Source organism: Geotrypetes seraphini, chromosome 13 (assembly GCF_902459505.1).
Source record: "Geotrypetes seraphini chromosome 13, aGeoSer1.1, whole genome shotgun sequence".
Classification (NCBI taxonomy): Eukaryota; Metazoa; Chordata; class Amphibia; order Gymnophiona; family Dermophiidae; genus Geotrypetes; species Geotrypetes seraphini.
In genome coordinates this window covers 83,330,779-83,348,048 of record NC_047096.1, presented here as the reverse complement: position 1 = coordinate 83,348,048, position 17,270 = coordinate 83,330,779, and the positions used below count along the sequence as shown (strand labels likewise).

At 42.8% G+C, this 17,270-nt stretch overlaps 1 protein-coding gene across 1 annotated transcript in view; it reads left to right on the top strand.

Moving 5' to 3' along the window:
* Window positions 1-17,270, top strand: part of CDC27 (cell division cycle 27) — a 275,220-nt gene that overhangs the window by 166,407 nt on the left and 91,543 nt on the right. The window contains 2 exon segments of the mRNA XM_033918006.1: window positions 761-843; window positions 845-934. Coding sequence (XP_033773897.1) covers window positions 761-843; window positions 845-934 — 173 coding nt within the window.

Sequence of the window (17,270 nt, the reverse complement as noted above, 5' to 3'; positions counted from 1 at the left end):
TGAGAAGCCTGCTCACGCTGGTGAAGATTTAATGAGGGATGGGGAATGAGTGAGGGGGTGGAGAGCAGGGCCCCAGGCGCTTCCTACCCTTTTTTATGCCACTGGCTAGAGAGACCAGTATAAAATAAAATTGTTTAAAGCTGGATATAATTTATTTATATTCTGCCTTTAAACAAAGCATGTCGTGTCATCACATACATAATTTTAAAACACATGCAAAAATACACAACACACATATAAGTATTGCATATACTGTCAGTGTAACATACATAATAAGAACTATATGAATTGATCCTCTGTATGCTATAATGCAGTCCTTGGAAACTCAAAGGGAAGAGGGAAGTTCTGAACATGGGGAGAGAAATGTCTGCAGTTTTTCTTTGTGAACAGAATAGCAGCTATAAGCATTCATATGAATAAAGCCATATACTAGAATCCTACAACAGTTAAAACTTTATGGAAGCTCTTAGCAAATATGAATATGCATATAAATAACCAGATTCCTTACTTTTATCGATAACTTATAAGTAATGCTGAAATTTTGGAAGTTTTTTTATCCATCTTGGACATCTGTAGAAGGTAAATTGTAATGGGCTGCCTGAATTATGCTAAAAATTTGAGAAGAATAAACCTTTGTTGTTCACATAGATGGCTTTGTAGTTCCTTTGCCAAAAAATGTCTTGCCTTTATTGAATTAATAGACAAATCAGAGATATGATCTACTCTCTTCTCCATTTTATTAACTTTGTTCTTTTCCTAGAAGGTTTGATGAGTCTCCTGCGTGACATGGGGAAAGGTTATTTAGCTTTATGTTCTTACAACTGTAAAGAAGCAATAAATATTTCTAAGCCATTTACCTTCTCACCACTACAACACTGGTTGGGTGCTGTGCCAGATTGGAAGAGCCTACTTTGAGCTGGCAGAGTATATGCAGGTAGGCACTGAGGAAATGTCTTTTGTCTGACTGACTAGGTGGTAACAGGATGGGGGAAATGGTATACACCTAGAATCTTTTTAACCTGTGAATAAAGGGTTCTCAACCCAGTCTTCAGGGCACACCCAGCAGTGAATATGCATGAGACAGATAGTGGCAGTATAGAAATGGTTAGTAATGGTAGAGACGGCCTACTTGGTATGTAAATCAGTCTCTTGCATATTTACTGAGAATATCCTATAAACTGGACTGGATTGAGAAGCACTACAAAAATGATTATAGTGGTGGCTCTCAACTAAAACTTAGTCTGATCTTGGCCAGAGCTGATACTGAAAACTATAGATTGGTTGTGTGAATGTGAACCAGTGAGGCTCACTAGGGATTGTCAGAGCTTTCTGATAAATTACACAGGATATTATCCTCTGGTCCTAGAACTGCCAGTATAGGCTGCCAAGGAATTCTCAGCAAGTCTAGCACATTAATGTTCCCAAGTCAATGCAAATGTAACATAGTAAATGATGGCAGATAAAGTCCATCCAGTCTGCCCATAAGTTAGACTTTAAAAAAATGCATGATTAGATTAACTTGTCTCTTCTTTGATATTTCTGGGCCGTAGACTGTAAAGTCTGCTATTGTCCTAGGTTCCAAATGCTGAAGTTAAGAACATAAGAAGTTGCCTCCGCTGAGGCAGACCAGAGGTCCATCTTGCCCAGCGGTCCGCTCCCGCAGCGGCCCATCAGGCCTATTGCCTGAACAGTGGTCTCTGACTAATTTTATAAATTACCTCTAATCCTATCCCTATAACCTACCTCTACTCCTATCTGTACCCTCAATCCCTTTGTCCTCCAGGTACCTGTCCAGACCTTCTTTGAAGCCCTGTAGCGTGCTTCTGCTTATCATCATCCTCCGGTAGCGCGTTCCATGTATCCACCACCCTCTGGGTGAAAAAGAACTTCCTGGCGTTTGTTCTAAACCTTTCCCCTTTCAATTTCTCTGAGTGCCCCCTTGTACTTGTGGTTCCCCATAATTTGAAAAATCTGTCCCTGTCTACTCTTTCTATGCCCTTCATGATCTTGAAGGTTTCTATCATGTCTCCTCTAAGTCGCCGCTTTTCCAGGGAGAAAAGCCCTAGCTTTTTCAGTCTGTCAGTATATGAGAGGTCCCCCATAACCTTTATTAGCTTAGTTGCTCTTCTCTGGACTCTCAAGTACCGCCATGTCATCTAAGCTCACTCCAGCCTATCCAACCATCTCGTTGTTTGTAAAGTCTGGCCAGTAACATCCTCCTGTTCCATATTAGTGGAGTTCACATTGATGTCCACCCCACCCCACCCACCGAATCACCATATATAGAACACAGACCGTGCAGGAACTTTGAGAAAACATATTTTAAAAAAAAAATCATGACTACCAGCTTATTTTTTACTCAAACTGTGCACAAGTAACAAGAGAAAGCAGTGGTGTTGTGAGGGTAGAAGATGCCCAGTGTGGTGACACCCCCCTGCTACCACTTGCATGCACCTTCCCTCCCCCCCATACCTCTTCAACTCTTCACAGGTGCGAGTAGCACCTGCACTCCACTTCTCGTGCCAGCCATCAGCTGTCCCACGACCAGGAAGTGACTTGAGAGAGTGAGCTGAAGCCAGTACGAGCAGCACCGGTGAAGGAGGGGGAGGAGGTTGGAGAGGAGAAGAGGTGCTGGCAACCCCACCAAGAAGGCACTTAGGGTAGTCCGCCCCCCTGCTTCCCCTTACTACGCCACTGAGAAAAAGTAGCATTCAGATATTTCTCATTTTGTAGTTAATTATCAAACTGATTAAGGCCAAGCCTGATTCTTACTAAAATAGGGTAATGGAGTCCAGACACTGATCTATACTGCGGACATTAAACTAGCCTGATTGCATAATCCAGAGTAAAAAAAATACATTGATGTCAATGTGAGGACTATATGCTCTGAAAAATTACATAAAAAATTAAGTTTCCATACTGGGACAGACCGAAGGTCCATCAAGCCTACTGTCCTATTTCCAACAGTGACCAATCCAAGTCACAAGTACCTGGCAAGATCCCAAAACAGAAACACATTTTCTAGTGCAATTGGTGAGATATTTTAGACCAGTGGTTCCCAACCCTGCCTGGAGGACAACCAGCCAGTTGGGTTTTCAGGATAACTCTAATGAATATGCATGAGAGAGATTTGCATATAATGGAAGGTGGCAGGCATGCAAATCTGCTCCATGCAAATTCATTAGGGCTATCCTGAAAACCTGACTGGCCGGTTGTCCTCCAGACAGGGTTGGGAACCACTGTTCTAGACAATAGGGTAATTTCCCCATACTCGCATGCTCTGCAGAAGGAATCCATTTGTATTTTTTACTCTGCCTCTGTAGTACTTCACTGATCAGTTTAGCTCCCTCTACAGTCTTTACTTCTGCAAGCGTGTCTGCAGCTGTGTGTTCTGCTCTCCTCATTTTATTGTTTTTAAATTTGATGTAATTGTCCCCTTTTCTGGTAATTTTGTGTTTGAAGCAATTTTGGAACTCTGCCTGCTTGAGAATTCACAGACTCGGTCCTGTAGCTGATAGGCTGATCCCTTTTGGGTACCTGTTAGCCAGTCTGCTTAGTTTTCCTTGGAGCTCAGAGCCATCCCTGAAGTAGTCTCACCTTCTGTTAAGCAGGGGTCAAGCGCAGGCTGTTAGGCACACTTAGGGGGCTCACTGGTGTTCTGCAGTGTGCCGGCTGTATTTTTGCGCCTCCGCCCATCCTGGTATATCTGGGTGGTCCGCTGGGGGTGGAGGCATAGTCAAACAGTGAAGTCTGACTGGCAGCCCGAAGATCAGCTTTGTGAGAGCATTCCCAGCATTGTAGCAGTGAATGCTTATATAGCTACTGAGAGAGCTGTGAGCAGGGGGGAGTCACAGTGAGTACAAGGAGCTGACAGACTTGTGAGAGACGTCTGGGAAAGTTTAAAAAGTGGGGTTTTCTGAGTTTCTGCATGTTCTCCTGTGTTCCCCCCTCCTGAAAAACCCTGAAATTGCTGTGTTTGGACTTTGGGAAGTGTTAAAAATATTGTGTTTTTCATGTGAATTTGGTGCTGGAGGCTGCCTTAGATTTTTAGCGAACTTTTTTTTTTTCTTCTTCTTCCTGCTTCTTCAAAACTTTGATTTTGCCTGGAAAACTGCTGGGATGGAGTCCTTAGGGACTCTTCTTGTAAATTCATGCCAGGATTGCACAAATTTAGCTCTTTTAGAGGGCGTCTTTATGCCACGTGATGCAGCTGGGGGGGGGGGGGCTTGTAGCGACTAGCTTAGTTTTCCCCCTACAGAAACAGGTGATAAGATGCTCAGCCAGCCTGGCAGGGCAGTCTCCATTACTTTTGGGGCTTGGCACGGCTGGTTCTTCGATCAGCCTAGCTGCTGACCCTCTGCAGCCTCAGTCACGCGAATTTAAGTTCATCTAAGGGTGACTGTATGCCCCGGGAGCTGAATACCGTCTCTAAAATCATAAGGTGGTTCCTTTGGATATGTGCTCGCCTTTGCCTGATCCGGCTACTGTTCTGCATTCTCATGATTTGGGGATCTGGATGCTGATCCTGACCTCTCTGATATGTTGTTTGACAGTGTAGCTCTTCCCGAATTGGGGGATTCAGGCTTGTGTGCTGGATCCGCAGATCCTTTGGTGGATCTGGATCCTGGTGGTGAATCCTACTGTCCTGCACTTAATTTAAGTTTGCGGCTCTGCCTTATCTCCTGCTGAATCGTGTGCAGGAATTGAACTTACTGACTCAGCTGTCTCCGTCCACTGATTTTTCTCCCTGGCTTTGAAGTTGGCGCTTGCACTCTGTGACTTTTCCCTGGCATCCGAAATATGAGTTTTATGGTCTCTGAGCAATTTGACTCTCCAGAAAGTACTTTGAACATAAGAATTGCCACCTGCTGGGTCAGACTAGTGGTCTATCGTGCCCAGCAGTCCGCTCACACAGTGGGCCCTAACTTTGTCTTAAAGAGTGCTAGAGCTATGTCCCGCTTGTATCCACTGGTCCAGGAGTGTCGTCATCCTTTGGGGCAGCCCAAAGTGGATTCCTTGTGGCACAAGTGACTAAGCGCACTTCTCTTCCCAGTGACAGGGGAGTTGTGTTGAAAGATATGCAGGACTGCTGTGTGGATGTAGTCCTCAGGAAACTTTTTTGAAGAGCTAATTTGGGCATCAAAGCTGCTGTGGTGATGTCTCTTGTCGTACGCGCCAGTCTCGGCTGAGCATGCTAGAAACTGATGCGATGGAGTCTCCTCCTCAACTGCTGATGGCTGGGATGGATTATATAGTGGATGCCTTTTATGGCTTTTTGTAAATCTTTATTCATTTTTCATCTTACAACAAATACATATATATTAAACACTTGTCAATAAATACATCATTTGAAATTCTATCATTTTATGATACTAATAGATAAATTTTTTATCCCATCCCCCTCACCCTTCCAATCTTACATTCAATCAAATATATCACATAAATTATCATTTCCTAATGACCCAATCATTTAATAAATTCAAATTCCCACCTCCCACCCTTCTACCTTAAATTATATTTATAATGTAAAATGGTATCTACTCATTACAATATTTTGTCTATATATATCTTTAAATTTATTAAAATTCCCTTTTTGTACAGCTATTGTTCTTTCCATTTTGTAAATGTGACATATCGAATTGCACCAGAAGTTATAATTGTCTATTCCAATTTTTCCAATTACTTGTGATCTGTTGTATGGGCGGACTCCTATCATAATCAATTAAAGGTTTATTATTCTTTGATGAAATTTGGCTCTTTGTTCTCATTGACATACCGAATAAAATCGTATCATAGGATAATGCCACATGATTCTCCAATAAACAATTAATTTGGAGCCAAATTGATTCCAAAAAGCCATAATAAAGGGACAATAGAATAATAAATGATCTAGAGTCCCTGCTTTAAGATTACAGTGCCAGCATCTATTAGATTTAGAGCTATCTAACTTTTGTAATTCGAACTGGGGTCCAAAATGCTCTATGCAACAAAAAGAAACCAAGGTTTGTCTCATAGATGCAGATACTGTTCATCTTCATCCTCCAAGACCAAATTTGTGGCCACTGAGATCATTAATTTGATGCTTAATCTCAATGGCCTCCAAATGTCCTCTAAGACCTGTCTTGGCCGCACAGTGGTATAAATTGATATCTGGATATATGAATAAAAAACTTTTATGGCTTTTTGAAAGTGCTGGCAAAAGTGTCAGCTTACTCCATTTCAGCCCGCCGAATGCTCTGGAATTAGACAAGGGCTGGTGATTCAACTTCCAAGGTGACTTTAGCAAGGCTGTCTTTTTAGGGGCAATTATTGTTTGGCAAAGGCCTGGCTGTCCTCATGGATTCGGTATTGGACTGTCACCCAAAGACCCTCCCTGATAGTAGCCCAGACCCTCCAGGGGTTCTGGGCATTCTAATTTTTCTGGGCTCCAGACTATGCACATTCCATGTCACAGAGATTTTCCCGGAGCTTCTGAGGTCAGTATGTGGGCTACAGGCATTCTCAACCTTCTGTCTCCCATCCTGCACATCCTGTCAGAAAGACATAATGATGCCATAGAAACATAGAAGATGACGGCAGATAAGGGGCCATAGCCCATTCATGTCTGCCACTCTACTGACCCACCCCCAACGTCTACTATCATAGGGATAATCCACTCCTGGTGACAGGTTCCCTTGGCTTAACCCTCTAAGGCAGTGATTCCCAACCCTGTCCTGGAGGAACACCAGGCCAATCGGGTTTTCAGGCTAGCCCTAATGAATATGCATGAGAGAGATTTGCATATGATGGAAGTGATAGGCATGCAAATTTGCTTCATGCATATTCATTAGGGCTAGCCTGAAAACCCAATTGGCCTGGTGTTCCTCCAGGACAGGGTTGGGAACCACTGCTCTAAGGGATCCCACATGGGCATCCCATTTGCTCTTAAATTCTTGCACGCTGTTTGCCTCGATCACCTGCACCGGGAGCTCGTTCCAAGGATCAACCACTCTCTCGGTGAAGAAATATTTCCTGGTATCACCATGAAATTTCCCGCCCCTGAGTTTGAGCGAATGCCCTCTTGTGGCTGAGGGTCCTTTGAGAAAGAGAATCTCTTCTTCCATGTTGATACGGCCGGTAATATAGTTAAACGTCTCGATCATGTCTCCTCTCTCCCTACGTTCCTCGAGTGAGTACAGCCGCAAATTTTTCAGCCTTTCCTCATACGATAGATCCTTGAGCCCCGAGACCATCCTGGTGGCCATCAGTTGCACCGACTCTACTCTCAGCACATCTTTTCGGTAGTGTGGCCTCCAGAATTGCACACAGTATTCCAAATGAGGCCTCACCATGGTTCTGTATAATGGCATTATGACTTTAGGCTTCCAGCTGACGAAACTCCTGCGGATGCAACCTAATAACTGTCTTGCCTTAGATGATGCCTTCTCCACATGATCAGCAGTTTTCATGTCTGCCCTAATGATCACTCCCAAGTCTCGTTCTATTGAAGTTCTAGCTAAGGTCTCACCATTCAAAGTGTAAGTTCTGCACGGATTTCTGCTGCTGAGGTGCATGATCTTGCATTTCTTAGCGTTGAAGCCCAGCTGCCAGGTTGAGGACCAAAGCTCCAACAAATGTAGGTCCTGTGTCATACGATCGGGTGAATTGCTGTCTCTCACTATATTGCATAGTTTGGCGTCGTCAGCGAATAACGTTACCTTACCTTGAAGCCCCTGAGTTAGGTCACCTATGAATATGTTGAAAAGGAGCGGGCCCAAGACTGAGCCCTGCGGTTCTCCACTGGTCACCTCCGATGTTTTAGAGAGGGTACTGTTAACTACTACCCTCTGAAGTCTGCCACTCAGCCAGTCATTGACCCATGTAGTTAGTGTTTCTCCCAGCCCCATTGATTTCATCTTGCTCAACAGCCTGCGATGCGGGACACTATTGAAAGCTTTGCTGAAATCTAGATATACGACGTCCACGGATTCTCCCAAGTCTAACTCCATTGGCTCCCAGTAGAGGCAAGGATCATCTTTAAGTTCGCCTGCCTCTGTTTCAAAACTCTAACAGGATCTTCCCCAATCTACTTGTCTGAGCACCTTGAAATAGCAGGCCCCTCTCGCACACGAAACGCCCAACTATTCACCTTTCCCTCCCTAAAAGGCTGCCTCTACAAGAGATTCACTGATAGAACCCTAGCATTCCAAGCGGGCAAATGGAACAATTGCCTTACCGCCCTCATCTCCAACTCTCCACCCTACCACCTGTTCAGGAAGTCACTAAAAACCTACCTCTTCGACAAATTCCGCTAACGCTGCCTTCCCCCCTTCCCTGCACCCTCCTGACCTCGACATGCCTCCATTCCCTCTGACTACGCCCCCCTCCCAAGCCACTATGGCCTCTCTTTCTCAAGCTCTGTTTTATCTAATTGCCCTGCCTTTTCATAGCCTCATATTTAACATCACTGTAAATGTACCACCGCTTTAACATGGAACATCGCTGTATACGTACAGTCTCTTCTTTAGTATATGCCTTTTTATTACTGCTATTTATGTAACATCTTTGTAAATGTAATAACACTGTAATATGTATCATCGCTGTAAATGTACAGTCTCTTCTATTGTTAACCGCATTGAACTTCCATGGTATTGCGGGATACAAGAATAAAGTTATTATTATTATTATTATTATTATTTTGCTACCCAGTCAAAGAAGCTGATGAGATTGGATTGGCAGGACCTACCCTTGATGAATCCCTTGACTGGGATCCCGTAGATTCTCCTCATCCAAGATTGCGTCTAATTTACGTTTGATTAGTGCTTCCATGAGTTTGCATACTATTGATATGAGACTCACCGGTCTGTAGTTTGCAGCCTCTGCCCTGCAACTCTTTTTGTGCAGTGGAACGACATTAGCTGTTTTCCAGTCTATGGGGCTCTCCCCAAACTTAGGGAGAGATTGAAGAGTCCTGATAGCGGTTCTGCCAGGACATCATGCAGCTCACTGAGCACCCTGGGGTGTAGATTGTCCGGTCCCATGGCTTTGTTCACCTTGAGTCTTGCCAGTTCGTAGTAGACATCGCCAGGTGTGAACTCGAAATTCTGAAACGGGTCTTCCACGCTGGGCCTTGCCTGCAACTGCGAACCGTGCCCCGGTGCCTCGCAGGTGAAGACCGAGCAGAAGTATTCATTCAGTAGTTCTGCTTTATCGGAATCTGATTCTGTGCAGTTCCCATCTGGTTTTCTAAGGTCGCTGAATGCCCCTTTGTGGATAGGGGGCCAGCTCTTGGAATTTCTGCCTGGATGCGCATTAAGCAGACCAGTGGGTCTTTGACAGGTTACAAGCTGGAATTTGCCCAGCCTCTGTCAGATTGGTACAGGTAATCATTTAGCTTTACCCACTACCAACTAGTTGCTGTACCTTGTTAGACATAATTGTTGGTATACCTTGTTATACTTGTTAAAATTGTTGGTATACTCTATTACAGTGATTCCCAACCCTGTCCTAGAGGAACACCAGGCCAATCGGGTTTTCAGGCTAGCCCTAATGAATATGCATGAGAGAGATTTGCATATGATGGAAGTGAAATTTGCTTCATGCATATTCATTAGGGCTAGCCTGAAAACCCAATTGGCCTGGTGTTCCTCCAGGACAGGGTTGGGAACCACTGCTCTATTATACTTAATTGTTGGTATACATTGTTATACTTATTAGTCGATATACTTAACTGTTGGTTATACTTAATTGTTGGAATACCTTGTAATAGTTGGTTATACTTAATTTTGGTATACCCTATTTTGGTTTATACTTAATTTTGGTTATACTTAATGTTGGTATACCCTATTATACTTAATTGTTGGTATACATTGTTATACTTATTAGACGGTATACTTAACTGTTGGTTATACTTAATTGTTGGAATACCTTGTAATAGTTGGTCATACTTAATTTTTGGAATACCTTGTAATGTTTAATTGTTGATAGACATCTTGCACCATCCTGTTTAAACATCCATAAGCACCAAGAGCAAGTCCCAACACCCACTCACACAACTTACTCAAAATTCCTACACGAACCCTACTTATAGGTATAGGCATAGGCCCTCCAAAAAAAAAAAAAAAAGACAGCTAACACCAATAGAGCAAAGAACTTCAGTACTAACACCCCAATCCACGCACAAAAAAATGGCAACACGCACACCTAAACTCATCCTAGTCCTACTTTTGCTCTCCCTTCTCATAGATAAATGGAAAGCAGGATACCACATACATTCTATACCTATCATCACAACAACACACAGATTGGTTCAACCCAATAGGAAACTCCAAACCCCCAGAACCCTTATACCTTGTCCTTCATCCAACCAAGAAAACATTCCCACAATCTGGGGAAAAAGACCACCAACAAAAACTAAGGCAAGCTCAAATAAACTTCACACACCATCTAGAACACTTATCAATACACTCACTACTCACTCTCCCACTAAATTCACATCAATAGCATGCGCATATATGAACATACGATCTATCAGCCCAAAGACAGAACTAATCAAAGACTGGCTGATCAAAGATAACCTAGGCTGCCTCTTCCTAGCCGAAACCTGGCTCACTTCCGACTCAGACCCTCGCATTACTGAATTCTGCCCAAACGGTTACAAACTAGAGCTAGTATGCAGAGAAAACAGAAGAGGTGGAGGTCTAGCAATCATTGTAAAAAACAACCTCAACATTAAAGTCCTTACCAAACACTCCACCCCTCACCTAGACCTCCTAGCTTGCCAACTCTCTGACAACACTCTCACAGGAACTCTGAACTGCCTTCTCTGCTATGTCACACCAGGAAAATGGAACACCTCTAAACAAGAACTTGAAGAATTTATCTTCCAGAATTCCCTCTCTTCCACAAACAACCTGATCCTAGGAGACATTAATCTCCACTTAAAAGACAACACCTCCAAACAAGCAGTGATATTCTTACATTCCTCAACACCCTATCTTACCAAATACTCAACCCTGAACCCACGCATGAAAAGGGCCATCAACTTGATATTGCCGCGTACACATCTCCCAACCTCAACACACAAAACATCCACATCACCAACGGCTCATGGCATCCCACCTTATGGTCTGACCACTACAAGTACACCTTCACTATCAACTGGGAGCACAATAACATCAAACCTACTCCACGCATAACAAGCTTCAAGTCCAGACAGAAAATCGAACCTAATACATTCTGGGACACAGTAGATCCAGCAATAGATTTAAACAACCCCAAAGAATTCATAAACACATGGCGTTCCACAAGTGAAGCCACTTTGAACAAAGTAGCACTTCTTTAAAAACAAAAAACAAAATATGCAGACCTTCAGACAAATGGTTTGACGCCTAACTCCTACACCTAAAAAGGCAATGTAGACAATTAGAAAGGTCATGGAAAAAATAGAAACAAGACCACAATAAAACAGAATGGAGATCCCAAATCAAACAATACAAAATCAAACTGAAGGAAAAACGTAAAGACTACTACTCCAAACTCATTGGCACCAAAAAACCAGACACCAAAAAACTTTTCAGCATTGTAAAAAACCTCATCGATACCAAACCCTTCCTCGCCACCCAAGGAACCCAGACTCCAACAGCTTCTCAACTAGCGGACCACTTCAAAAATAAAATCACCACAATCAGATCCACATTCAACAACTCTCAAAATATCATAGAAGAGATACTAATAAATCCCACAATAGACAAAGCCATCTCAGCAGATTGGATCTGGAACAACTTCCCAATGACACAATGGTCAGACCTTGACCGGCTGTACAAAAAATACAGCAAATCATCTTGTGATCTGAACAACTGTCCTCCTTATCTACTAGCTACAGCGTCCACTAAATTCATAGCTTGTCTCACGCTATGGTTGCAAACCACCCTCAGGAAAGGTCAGTTCCCTCCGGATCTTGGCGAAATCATAATCACTCCCATACTAAAAGACCCCAATGGCCCAATAGACAACCCAACAAATTATAGACCAATCGCTTCTATCCCACTATACGTCAAACTCAAAGAGGGTATAGTAGCACAATATCTCACCAATTACCTAGAAGACCACCACATTCTGAATCCAACTCAATCTGGTTTCAGAGCTAATCACAGCACAGAAACACTACTGGTATCTTTACTAGACATAGCCCGACAGCACCTCAGCAATGGAAACAAGTTACTAATCATCCAACTCGATCTCTCAGCTGCATTCGACTTAGTTGACCATCCAATACCACTCCAGATACTAGATGCCATAGGAATATCAGGTAAAGTTTACAACTGGTTCCAAGGATTCCAAGAATTCCTAACAAACAGATCCTACCGAGTAATCAGCAATGGAAACTACTCCAAACCATGGAAAAACCCGTCAGGCGTGCCTCAAGGATCCCCACTATCGCCCACCCTTTTCAATATCTATATCGCCTCCTTAGGCCACCTCTTACAAAAACTAAACTTAATACATTACATTTACGCAGACGACATATCCATTCTAATCCCCTTAAACGACATCACAAAAGAAATTGTAGACAACCTCTCAAACATAATGACCGAAATCGATAAATGGACCACCAATTTCAAACTGAAACTAAACGCAGAGAAAACAAAAGTCTTTCTGGCTAGTCCTAATGACAAAATTACGAGAACATCGATAAAAATAAACAATCACGAATACCCAATATCCAAAAACATAAAAATACTCGGTATCACTCTAGACACACACCTAACTATGACTGACCACACAAGCTCACTAGTGAAAAATGTTTTTTCACGCTATGGAAACTAAGGACCATAAAAAAATACTTTGATCCAACATCATTCAGGCTGCTGGTACAGGCACTGATCCTATCCATCCTGGACTACTGCAACATCATCTACCTGGGTATCCCACAAAAAAACAATAAAAAAACCTGAGACTAATACAAAACAGCGCCGTTTGCCTAATTTTCGGACTAAGAAAAAGTGACCACATCAGCCCCTACTATAAAAAGCTGCATTGGCTACCAATAGAAGCTCGAATATTATTCAAATTTGCTTGCACCTGTTTCAGGCAAGCCTGGGGACTAGCACCCTCCTACCTACAATCTCACTTCATCCTACACAACCCCACCCGTACAACCAGAAACAAAAACATCTTTGCATACCCAAAGATTACAGGCTGCAGATACAAATCATACATGGACAGAACCTTTAAGTTCCAAGCGAACAGACAGCAAGTTTGGCTGAAAAACTACATAAACGAACCCAATCTGACATACAGTGCATTCCGAAAAGCGATCAAAACCGCCCTCTTCGCCAAATTCATTGACTAAAACTGTCCCCTCCCCCACTAGGACTTCCCCACTGTAAACGCCTTTTCTTTCTCTCAAGAAGCTCCTTTCATGTATTCAGGTATTCAGGTATTCTCTAGCCATAGAACTCCACTTAATATGTTAGTACCAAAGCATTCAGGTACTCACTATCCATAGAACTCCAACTAATACGTAAGTTTCCCTTTTAGATTATTGTTTAATATTTAGACTCATTGTATGGTATTGTACTTAGACTTACTGTATTGTACTGTATTTAGACTCATAGTAATGTATTGTATTGTATTGTTATTGAGACTCATTGTACGGTATTGTAAGTAGACTTATTGTATTGTACTAAGACCTTTTGTTATTCGCTGAATGTCCAACCTTCTTACATGTAAACCGCCTAGAAGTCACCTGACTATGGCGGTATAGAAAAATAAAGTTATTATTATTATTATTAAAACAAGATCATACAGAGTTAAGTCAAAAGATCTTCTATCCGACCACTGGACAAACCCATGCGGAGTACCACAAGGATCCCCTCTATCGCCCATACTATTCAACCTCTTCATAGCTTCCTTAGGCACTGCCCTAGATGCCCTAAATATAACATCTTTCAGCTATGCGGATGACATAACCATCCTCCTCCCCTTCGACATCCAAGACCCCATTTCCAACGGACGCCTGAAAACAACACTGGAAACTGTCGAAAAATGGATGAAGAACCATAAGCTGAAACTGAATGCAGAGAAAACCAAATTCCTACTACTAGAGAAGGAACAAAAACCATCCCTAACAGAACTGGAAGTAAACGCAACCAAATATCCAATACAGAGCACTCTCAAAATTCTGGGAATACAATTAGACAGATGCTGCACAATGCAGACATAAATCCACAAAATCATACAAAAAGCATTCTTCACCATGCGAAACCTAAGAAAAATAAGAAAATTCCTTACCAAAGAACACTACAAGATCATTGTACAATCCCTCACACTTAGTACCTTAGATTACTGCAACAGCCTCTACCTACCATGCCCAAACAACATGATAAAACAACTACAGACCGTTCAAAACACAGCCATCAGACTCATCTACTCTCTTAGCAAATTTGACCACATCACTCCCGCCTATGTAGACTCTCACTGGCTTCCGATAAAAGCAAGAACTCAATTCAAATTCTATTGTCTACTATTTAAAGTAACCCATGGTACTGCCCCCAGCTACTTAAACAACCGCCTACACCGCTACCACTCACCCAGATCTAGGAGAACTCGGAACCTTTTCACCTTCCCCCCTCTTAATGGTACCCGATGTAAGAAACTTTACGACAGCCTTCTAGCGACACAGGCAGCGAAAATTGACCCCACCATCACCAAACTGATGATCAAAACAGACATCAAAATGTTTCGAAAAGAAATCAAAACAGTTCTATTCAGAAAACACGTCCTTACTCACCAATCTCCTCCCACTCGTACATGCTTTCTCCCCCGCGAATAGCACATTAGTCAATCCCTTGAACCATACCTACCAAAAAAAATATTCAGATTCCTAAATAAGCATCTACCACATGTATCCAACAAACTTTTTCCTACAATGTTAGGTAATCTTCTATTATCCGAATATATTGTTTTTCTCCACTGTATCCTGTAAGTACTTGAATCTTTAATATGTAATATGTTAGGATGGGAGGACATAAGAGAAGTGGAAAGACAGTGGTCTAAGCTGAAAGGAGCGATAAAAATGGCTACGGACCTTTATGTGAAGAAAATCAATAAAAACAAGAGAAAAAGGAAGCCGATATGGTTCTCCAACCTAGTGGCTGAGAAAATAAAGGCGAAAGAGTTGGCGTTCATGAAATATAAAAAAACCCAAGAAGAGGAGAGCAGAAAGGACTACAGGGCGAAACTGAAAGAAGCCAAGAGAGAGATACGTTTGGCGAAGGCACAGGCGGAAGAACAAATGGCTAAAAATGTAAAAAAGGGAGATAAAAATTTTTTCAGATATATTAGTGAAAGGAGGAAGATAAAAAATGGAATTGCTAGGCTAAAAGATGCTGGGAACAAATATGTGGAGAGTGATGAGGAGAAAGCAAATGTGCTAAACAAATACTTCTGTTCTGTGTTCACAGAAGAAAATCCTGGAGAAGGACCGAGATTGTCTGGCAAAGTTACACGAGAAAATGGAGTAGATTCTGCGCCGTTCACGGAGGAGGGTGTTTATGAGCAACTTGAAAAACTGAAGGTGGACAAAGCGATGGGACCAGACGGGATCCATCCCAGGATACTAAGGGAGCTCAGAGAGGTTCTGGCGAGTCCTATTAAAGACTTGTTCAACAAATCTCTAGAGACGGGAGTGATTCCTGGGGATTGGAGGAGAGCGGATGTGGTCCCTATTCATAAAAGTGGTCACAGGGATGAAGCAGGAAACTACAGGCCGGTGAGCCTCACTTCAGTTGTTGGAAAAATAATGGAAGTGTTGCTGAAAGAAAGGATAGTGTATTTCCTTGAATCTAATAGGTTACAGGATCCGAGGCAACATGGCTTTACAAAAGGTAAATCGTGCCAAACGAACCTGATTGAATTTTTTGATTGGGTGACCAGAGAGCTGGATCGAGGACATATGCTAGATGTAATTTACTTGGATTTCAGCAAAGCCTTTGATACAGTTCCTCATAGGAGGCTGTTGAACAAACTTGAAGGGCTGAAGTTAGGACCCAAAGTGGTGAACTGGGTCAGAAACTGGCTGTCGGACAGACGCCAGAGGGTGGTGGTTAATGGAAGTCGCTCGAAGGAAGGAAAGGTGACTAGTGGAGTCCCTCAGGGTTCGGTGCTGGGGCCAATCCTGTTCAATATGTATGTGAGTGACATTGCTGAAGGGTTAGAAGGAAAAGTGTGCCTTTTTGCAGATGATACCAAGATTTGTAACAGAGTAGACACCGAAGAGGGAGTGGAAAATATGAAAAAGGATCTGCAAAAAGTTAGAGGAATGGTCTAATGCCTGGCAACTAAAATTCAATGCAAAGAAATGCAGAGTAATGCATTTGGGGATTAATAATAGGAAGGAACCGTATATGCTGGGAGGAGAGAAGCTGATATGCACGGACGGGGAGAGGGACCTTGGGGTGATAGTGTCCGAAGATCTAAAGGCGAAAAAACAGTGTGACAAGGCAGTGGCTGCTGCCAGAAGGATTCTGGGCTGTATAAAGAGAGGCGTAGTCAGTAGAAGGAAGAAGGTGTTGATGCCCCTGTACAGGTCATTGGTGAGGCCCCACTTGGAGTATTGTGTTCAGTTTTGGAGACTGTATCTGGCGAAAGACGTAAGAAGACTTGAGGCGGTCCAGAGGAGGGCGACGAAAATGATAGGAGGCTTGCGCCAGAAGACGTATGAGGAGAGACTGGAAGCCCTGAATATGTATACCCTAGAGGAAAGGAGAGACAGGGGAGATATGATTCAGACGTTCAAATACTTAAAGGGTATTAATGTAGAACAAAATCTTTTCCAGAGAAAGGAAAATGGTAAAACCAGAGGACATAATTTGAGGTTGAGGGGTGGTAGATTCAGGGGCAATGTTAGGAAATTCTACTTTACGGAGAGGGTGGTGGATGCCTGGAATGCGCTCCCGAGAGAGGTGGTGGAGAGTAAAACTGTGACTGAGTTCAAAGAAGCGTGGGATGAACACAGAAGATTTAGAATCAGAAAATAATATTAAATATTGAACTAGGCCAGTTACTGGGCAGACTTGTACGGTCTGTGTCTGTGTATGGCCGTTTGGTGGAGGATGGGCAGGGGAGGGCTTCAATGGCTGGGAGGGTGTAGATGGGCTGGAGTAAGTCTTAACAGAGATTTCGGCAGTTGGAACCCAAGCATAGTACCGGGTAAAGCTTTGGATTCTCGCCCAGAAATAGCTAAGAAGAAAAAAATAAAAATAAAAAAAAAAAAATTTAAATTGAAT